We start from the raw sequence: 9,590 nt of genomic DNA, 5'->3' as shown, positions 1-9,590 counted from the left end.
AAAATCGCATAACAGCCGAGCATACACCCAGCAGCGCTGCTGATGCCTGAACGGTATGTGGAATGAAGTGGGCGGGCATCGGGAGGCCACTATGGCACGGGGCAAGCACTATGGGCAGTCTATCTGAAGTGTACCTGGCGTATAAGACGACCCCCCACTTGGAGGCATATTTTTCAGGGCCAAAAAATCGTCTTATACGCCGGCAAATACGGTATTACAATGAGTGTACAATGAGACCAGAGTTACTGTTAGGTGAAATTAGTTATCTTGTTGGATCGAGCTAATCTCTGCCGGTTTTAAGCATCTGGTCTAATTCAATGGCATATGGTCTTCTCAACAGTTTCTGTATCTTCTTAAAAAAATATATATTTTTATTGACTTCAGAGAGGAAGGGAGAGGGAAAAAGAAAAAGAGGAATATCAATGATGAGAGAGAAGCATTCATCGGCTGCCTCCTGCACGCCCCCTACTGGGGATCGAGCCCGAAATCCCAGGCATGTGTCCTGACTGGAAATGGAACCTGGGACCCTTCAGTCCACAGGCCAACACTCTATCCACTGAGCCAAACTGGCTGGGGCTTGTTCCTGCAGTTCTTATTGACTGCTGCTGTTCACCACATCCCCATGTCAGTAGGATTGACATACCTAATACCCTCTGAGTTCAGTGGAAGAAATCGCCCGCCCTTTTCTTTCAAGTGCCGGTCCACATCAGACGTGGATTGCAAACCCCAGTTAGGAACTCCAATGTCAATTGTTCAGTCTCCCCAGGGCCACTCCCCACCTATATTATCTGCCTCTATACCTCTGTATGAATTGTTCCTATTAAAATATAAATATGGTTCTGACTGGTTTGGCTCAGTGGATAGACCGTCGGCCTGCGGACTGAAGGGTCCTGGATTCGATTTAAAATAAATAAATAAATAAATAAAATATAAATATGTTCTAAACTCTGATATAAAGAGAAAAAAGGAACAAAAAAAAGACACCCCTCCCCCCACCCCGAATTGTACATTACCTTCTTCTTTCTGCTCTGCTTCTCTCATCTTCACACACAGACTTCTCCAAAGTTTCCTACACAATCTCACTCTACTTCCTCACTCTCCTCAGGTTTCCACCCTCACTATTCCAGCTGCAGCTGCGCAGCTGGTCACCGGTACTATTAAATGCAAAGGCTCTTCGTCCTGACTTGTCTTACCCAACCTGCAGGTGCAAATGACAAATGTCTTCCTTGCTTTCGGAACATTCTCCGCCCTTCTCTCACTACCTTCTCCTTGTTTTATCGGGCCTCTTTGGTTCCCTTTGCCAGATCATCTTCCCCTGCCTGTTATTTAAACAGAGGAGTTTTCAAGACTCAGTCCTGGGCCATCTTTCTCCTCAAGCTGCTCTCTTCTTGCGAATTCTCTCTCTGTCCCTGATGCCACCCAACACCTGTGTGCTATGAACTTTCCCATATTTATCAACAACTTAGAATCTCTCTTCTGAGCTTCAGCCTGAATGTCTATACACCTGTTTGGCTTCTTCACTAGTGTTTCTCACACCTCAAACTCAGCATGTCCAAACCTGAAAGTCAGACCCTATATCTTCTAGTAGGCCTGTCCTCACTCCCCCACTTCCTGTTCACACTGAATTCAGAGGGATCTTTTAAAAATAGAAATCTGATTCTATCAAACCCAAGTTTTAAATCTTTCCATTGCTCGAGGGCAGGGGTGGGGAACCTTTGTTTTGCCAAGGGCCATTTGGATAATTATAACATCATTCTCGGGCCATACAAAATTATCAACGTAAAAACTAGCCTTCTGTATTTGGTCAAACATTTAATTAACTCACCCCTAATGTCTTGGCAGAGCCAGACCAAATGATTTCTCAGGCCTAGGTAATGTGGCCTCAGAGCCAAACGTTCCCCACCCTTGTTCTAGGAATTGGCCTCACAGCATCTTTCCAGGTTCATTTTTTGCCAATTTGTCCCAAATTCATTGCCTCACCCCACTAGGTGCCTCTTAGGTCAATGTCTCCACAGAACCCTTGCCCAAGTATCACTCCTGCAGACATTTCTTCTTCCCGCGTTGTGCTTCCCCTGTACCATCCCTCTCCTCCCCACCTGCTTTTCTGATAACTAACACCCTCCCATTCTTTAATCTGTGCATATGTCACTTCTGAGACTTTCTCCCTCCTCAGCTCTCCCCGCCCCCTCCTCCCAAGTACAAGTTAGTTCTCAGTTATATTCTCTTATGGCACAAATATGCACGTTATCTTTCTAGCATTCACCACAATCATACTTAACAATCAATGGTACAAATTGTTCATTTCATGATTGTTCTCTCCGTTAGAATGTAAACTGCACAAGGACCAGGACAGGGCCTGTGTTATTCGCCTTTATATTCCCAGCACCTATCAGGGTACAGATTTAGGCAGTGGCTCGGCATGGTATGCATGGAATGAATTGGTTAGAAAGACAGATATCAGGGGCTCAAAATTGGGGAACCCTAGAATCAGGATTTATGGGGAGATACAGGTTGAGGAGAAGGTTTGGATGAAAAGAGTCCAGTTTGACCTGTTTAGTTAGAAATGTATGTGAGGCAGTTTGGTGCAGATGTCAAGTTGGCCTGTTCTTAGGTTGTCCTTCTCAAAAGTTTCTATTGCACCCCGTGGCATTCCTTGTTTTGTGGAAAGGAGTCTTCCTGGAAAAATAACATTTGGCCTAATATTCATACAAATTGGCTTTTTTCTTCTTTTTTTGTAACAGTTGGAGAATGAGGTAATTATAGTTTTCCCTGGGATATTCTTAAAAAATATAAAATTCATGTTTTTGGAAGCAATTCCTAGGATTAAAACATTTGTTGTTGTTGTTTGGTTTTAGTCTAGACTTTTTTCTCTTGGCAGAAAAAAATCAGTTTAGAAATACTCAGCACCACCCATTCCCATCACACAAGTAATGTTTCCCCATTTTTATGTTACTCCTTGGCCAAGGGTGCCTTCAGCTCCCACTTCCCTCGCTCCTGCCAAGATCCTCACTTTCTTTGCAGTCCTGCTGATGGCATCTGTAAGGTCTGGAGGTGCACGCTGTGGTGGAAGCTTATTACACAAAGAGCAGTTCTACCCAATTTTCAGTGCAGAGACTATGACTGTCTTCTTTACAGTTTTCAACAAACAAACAGCATCCAGTTAGGACCTCACTTTTTCACAGAACTAGAACAAATAATCCTCACACTTATGTGGAACCACAGAAGACCCTGAATAGCCAAAGCAATCTTTACAAAGAAGAACAAAGTTGGAGGTATCACACTCCCTAATTTCAAACCATAGTACAAGGTTATAGTTATCAAACCAGTATGGTACTGGTACAAAAACAGACATAGATCAGTGGAACGGAATAAAGAGCCCAGAAATAAACCCATGCTTATATGGTCAATGAATCTTCTACAAAGGAATCAAGAGTACACAATGGGAAAAAGACTATCTCTTTTATAAATGATGTTGGGAAAACTGGACAGATACATGCAAAAAAAAAATGAAACTGGACCACTTTCTTACACCATATACAAAAATAAAGCTCAAAATGGATTAAAGTCTTAAGACCTGAAACCATGAAACTCCAGAAGAAAATACAGGCAGTAGACTTTTTGACATCAGTCTTTGAAATATTTTTTTATATTTCTCCTCTAGGAAAAACAGCAAAAGCAAAAATAAACAAATGGGACTCCATCACTCTAAAACATTTTCATACAGTGAAGAAAATAATCAAATAAAACAAAAAAAGGCAACTGACTGAATAGAAGATATTTCCAAATGACATATCCAGTATGAAATTATTATCCAAAATATATAAAGAACGTATACAACTCAACATGAAAAACACAATCCAAGGATTTGAATAGATATTTTTCCAGAGAAGACATACAGATGGCCAACAGACACATGAAAAGATGCTCAAAATTAATCATTAGGGAAATGCAAATCAAAACCACATGAGATATCTCCTCACATATGTCAGAATGGCTATTATAAAAAAGACAAAAACAGCCCTAGCTGATTTGGCTTAGTGGATAGAACCTTGGCCTTCGGACTGAAGGGTCCTGGGTTTGATTCCAGTCAAGGGACTGCATTATTGACCCTCCTGGTAATGACAGCAGCATCTTCTATGAGCAAAGCTAGAAACCCTAACAGTCTAACCACACGCCTTCCTCTTTTGCTCCTAACATCGAATCTGGTCACCAAATGTTAAAGGTTCTCCTTGTAAATGTACCTTTGATCCTATGTACCTGTGTATAAGCTTAGCTTTCTGGGTAGAGAGGAGAAGGGGTCATTACATTCCATTCACATCCAGAAGAAGATTAAAAAAAAAGTGGGATTATTAGAGATAAGATAGCACTGTTAAAAGTACTTGAGCTCATCTATGCACATGCACTCTGTGATTTGTATGTTTATTTTGAAAATTAGATTTTTGTTACTAATATAGACAATAAAATCTGATAGCAATATGACTATTTTGATATAACTCGAATTAGATACTCCAGCCACAGCATCCTCTCTCAGTTCAAGCTCTGCTCTTCCAACCATGGAACTTGTTTGTTCATCTCTTCAAAAGCTCTGGGTTGCTTCTTGACCTGATATCTTTCACTCCATTAATTGCTGTCTTCCATCTATAATTTTTCCTTGATAATTATTATTATTGGAAAACAATGTCAAACAACATGCCCTCTTCTCCCCAGCAATGTGACTCTACCGTTGCACCAGCCTCTGTCTGTCCAGTAGATATTTCCATCCACTCTGCTCCCTCTTTCCTATTCCCTTCCTGTCTCCCCACTGCCTTGTTCTCAACAAGCTCTGATTTTCCCAGTTGTTGGGTTGCACTCACCATGTCCCTGATGCCCTAGGGCAGTGGTTATTAAACCTTTTGCTCTCAGATATTCTTAACACACTTAAAAAAAATCAGACACTTCTAAGAGATTGGGTTTATATGGGTTAAATCTATAAATACTACATTAAAAACTACAACTGAGAACATTTATTAAAATATGTATTTTAAATAAGTCAATTTCATGTTACTATAAATAACATATTTTATGAAGATAACAGTATTTTCCAAAGCAAAAATAAGGTGAGAAGAGCAATTTTTACAAGCATCTTCATTGTTTGACTTAACAGAAGACTGCTGAATTCTTGAATTGCTCTTGAATTCAGTCTGTTGCTATATTGCACAACATGTGTTCTCTGGAAAACTCCATCACACACTCATGAGAGAATGAGAATGAAAAAAAGGGCAAATAACACCTTAGTGTTAATATAAAAATAGTTAGACTTTGTGGACCCCCGGAAAGCTATGCACACTTTGAGTGCTGGTGCCTTAGGGTAGGGAAAAATAACCTGCTATCTTAGGCAATAGTGTTGGGACCACAAAAAAGAAATAACATTCTCTTCCTCTCCAAACAAACACTCTTGTGCTTTAGTCATGTTACAGGCAGCCCGTGCTTCTCCATTTCTACGGCAAAAAACCCTCCATTGGCTCATGTTGCTTTTATTTCCAGAACAGCCTCCTTCCCTGTCTACAACCCTCCCTGTTGCGTAACTGCATTCAAAGTTAAGCTCAGGTTTCCCCTTGGTCTGAGCAGCTTCTCCTCCACTCTAAGTCCTCTGATTGCAACTGACCCTACCTTCTGGACCTCACGCATTCCTAGCCTGTGTGCTATGCACACCAGCACAAGCCTGGATGCAGGAGCCTGGGGTTCGACTCCTGTCTCTGCTACCTAATTGGTTGCTGACCTTGAACAAGTTTTCAGGGTCTTAGTTCCAAGTGTCTTCGATTCCTCATCTATAAAATGGAAGCATCATAGGGATTTTTAAAAGATTAAATAAGTCAACTTCTGTAAAACACGAAGAACAGTTCCTATGTGATAGTAAGAGCTTCATGAGTATATCTATCCCTATTCTTATTGTCATAATTTTATTTTTTTAATATATTTTATTGATTTTTCACAGAGAGGAAGGGAGAGAGATAGAGAGTTAGAAACATCGATGAGAGAGAAACATCGACGAGCTGCCTCCTGCACATCTCCCACCGGGGATGTGCCCGCAATCCAGGTACATGCCCTTGACCGGAATCGAACCTGGGACCCTTCAGTCCGCAGACCGATGCTCTATCCACTGAGCCAAACCGGTTTCGGCTATTGTCATAATTTTATATTTCTATCTCAAATAAACTACATTCTCCTATTCCTCCCATGAAACATAGAGACCACTTACTCAGATTTATTGAATGAATTCAAGAATAAAGCAATAACTTTTGTAGGTCTTGTTAAGTTGATTAAATTCTGTTTTCTGGTTTGAATAATGGCATATATTTTGAAATGAGTCAGCATAAAGGAGCAATAAGAATTCTCAGCCAGGAAGGCCAGGTACTTACTCCACTACAGATTACCAGCTAATAGATATTAGGCAAGTAATATCATCCTTTTGGAATTTCCATCTGTAAAATGAACAAATCCTTTTTTTGCTCACCATACGGGATTTTTGAGGGGGTCAAATGAAAAACGTGCACTCAAAAGCAAACCAAAAACTGCAAAGGGCTGAGGATTGTCATTGTTATCAAATGAACTGGTTGGTCATTTTGATAATACCTGCTTTGTAATATACATTAATTCTTGATTCTCTTATACGAAATATTATTTTCTTTTTAAAAATTAGGCACTGTCATGGTGTAAGTGAACGTAATTCTTTATTGCCAAATGTGGAACATATAACATACAAATTGAAACTAAGCCAAAATATATTTTGTAAATTACTTTGCAAATGATCTGTGCTTTGTCATTCCAGGTGCCTGTGGTGGCCATCCTGGGCTCAGGTGGGGGTTTCCGAGCCATGGTGGGATTCTCTGGTGTGATAGAGGCACTGTATGAATCCGGAATTTTAGATTGTGCTACCTACATCGCTGGTCTTTCTGGCTCCACGTGGTTAGTATACATTTTAAATCTTAGTTTTATTATCCTAAATGTTTAGCATTTATCTACCTGAAATATTAGGGGGGGGGGCGAGGAGTTTTAGAAAAGTGGACATTAACTTTGAATTATTGAAATGTTCCAGCTTGAAGCAATAATGTACATCTTAAATATGTTTTTTAAATTATATTTTATTGATTTTTTACAGAGAGGAAGGGAGAGGGATAGAGAGTTAGAAACATTGATGAGAGAGAAACATCGATCAGCTGCCTCCTGCACACCCCCTACTGGGGATGTGCCCTTGACCGGAATTGAACCTGGGACCTTTCAGTCCACAGGCCGATGCTCCATCCACTGAGCCAAACTAGTCAGGGCTTAAATATGTTTTTTAAGGCAAGTTGATGCCCAGTGATGGACTCTTGCCATAAATCCATTCCCTTTAAGCCTCTTTGGAGCATAAAATGCAGTGAAACAAGTTTAAAAAATATATTGATTGTAATAATCTATATATATAAAGAGGTAATATGCTAATGGGTGTCACAGTCACAACCAATAAGGAGGAGGCTGCCTGCGCGCCCGCAGCTCCTGGAGATGTGGTGGAAGCAGGGGGGCCCCCGGAGGAGGCCCGTGCCCAGGAGGGCGGGGATGAGAGCCCATAGCACCCCCCCACCAGTCCTTCGCTACCCACCGCTCCCACTCAGAGCACCCCGCTGCTCACCTCCCTGGGGAAGGAGCACAGCGCATCAGGCGGGAGGTTTCCATGCTGTCCTCATGCACCTTGATGGGGCAGAGCCCCTGCATTGCTCCAGAGATAGGGAGGAAGTGGGGAGGGCCCAGAGAAGGCGGGCCCAGCCTGAGGCGACTTGAGGGACTGAGAGCAGGCTTGAAGCAGCCAGAGAAGGCCAGAGGGGTGGGGGTAGGGGGGTGTGGGCTGGGCCAGGACCGCTGGAGCTCTGTGTGGAGAGGTTCGGGTGTCAAGTCAGGGCAGCGGGTGGGTGGGTAGGTGCGTGGGCTTCGCGATTTTGCACCCTGGGCTCCTAGTTATATATAAATAGCACAGAGGTGGAATAACATACTCCACCCATAGTTAATTCAATTTTTTTTCAGAATTTGCTGAATTGCAATCTTTCAGTGATTATGTCTAAGTCTACATGATTCACCAGGTATTTATATTCTTCTTTAGGGCAAATAGAATGAAACCTTTATATACAGAAGAAGGAAAGCAACTTTTGACTGCAGAAATTCAATAAATTTCACTGATTTGTATTTAATTATGAAACCAATCCTTTAAATGTATTTAAGCTCAGTTAAACTTGGATAGAGAGTAATAACACATTTATGTATATATACAATATTTGCACACCAAAGATTCACTTTTCTAAATATAGGACCATTTTCAGAAGAGACTACACACGTTTTGGTTTGCCTGCCTCACATAGGCACACTGAACATCAAACATCAGTCCTTGCTTAGACGTCTCAAATAAAGGTGTCACCTTATTACAAATGTCTGACTTTGACTTTTAAGGCTGTTTAGTCACTCAGCCATAGTAAAGCCTATCTGTCATAATGTTGTATTATATATGTTGTATTACATATGTCTAGCATTTTAAAATGTCAGTGCCTTCTCAGCCTGTGGCATGGATAGTAGCTTTCTATCATTTTTTCAAGAAAATTTGACTCAGAAACCAAGGGATTTGTCCAAGATTACTCACAGAGCCAGTATATAAACCCAGGCTTTGATTCCCTATTCTAGGAATCTTTCAACTAAACCATAGCCTTCTCCTGACAGCTGTTCATTCTACATAGAAGTTCACATTTTAAGAATCTATAGTTTCTTAAACATCTTGAACCAGATTCTTTGGCCTAAAAACAAAAACCTAGACCCGTGGTTGCCACTTTCTTGGTATGTTCCCTTAAAATAATTTCTCTCTTTTGAAACAAGGGTGTAGCCCATCATTCTTTTCCTTGAAGGAAAGAGCAGACACCTGCCTGTTTAATGAGTATGTGAGGGGAAAAACTTGGACCCTTAGATTAATTCACCTATTCAGGCATTTTGTTACTCCTCTTGGGGGAGTTGATTCTCCATGTTCACTGTCTGTTAGATCCCTGTGGTCCATCACTGACTAAAACATTGCAAGAAGCTTAATTTCTTAAACCCCTGTCATAAGGAAAGGCTAGGCCTTGAGTGCTGATTTAGGGCTATGATAGTGTGCCACCTAATTTCCAACTATGGTGGTGCCTTTTGAAGTTTTTATTCCTCTTGATTTTGGGGGCGTCATGGAGGATGAGGTTAGAGGTTGAGACGTTTCAACACTGAGGGGTCCCTTTGTCAAATCCCTCCCACCACAACTTTTTGAGTTGGTTGTATCCTCTCTGGTTGCTCTCTCCTCCACATTGTCTGTTACTGCTTCGGCTGCTCTTCTCCTTAATGGGAGCTTTCCTCCAGGACCTGCCTTCCACTTTATTATAGCTACACATCCTCCCTTGGTAATTTTAGCACCTTCTACCACTTCAGTTATTACCACCAGTAATTTAATTCATGAAACTCTAGAACATTCCAAAAGTTAATGGACCAAAAAAAGGAAGATAACTTTAATGGGCAATGCAAAGTAGCCGTCAGGAAAGAGAATCAACTGAAAGATGAGTTCCAGAGATCGA

At 41.2% G+C, this 9,590-nt stretch overlaps 1 protein-coding gene across 2 annotated transcripts in view; it reads left to right on the top strand.

Moving 5' to 3' along the window:
- PLA2G4A (phospholipase A2 group IVA) overlaps positions 1-9,590 on the top strand; it is a 127,397-nt gene that overhangs the window by 74,675 nt on the left and 43,132 nt on the right. For both annotated transcript variants that reach the window (XM_006772938.2, XM_006772937.2), the window contains one exon: positions 6,809-6,945. In XM_006772938.2, the coding sequence (XP_006773001.1) occupies positions 6,809-6,945 (137 nt within the window). The remainder of the gene's footprint in view (positions 1-6,808; positions 6,946-9,590) is intronic.

This window comes from Myotis davidii, unplaced genomic scaffold (assembly GCF_000327345.1).
Source record: "Myotis davidii unplaced genomic scaffold, ASM32734v1 scaffold362, whole genome shotgun sequence".
NCBI lineage: Eukaryota > Metazoa > Chordata > Mammalia > Chiroptera > Vespertilionidae > Myotis > Myotis davidii.
Note: the sequence above shows the minus strand (reverse complement) of the source record. Positions and strands in the feature narration are given on the sequence as shown.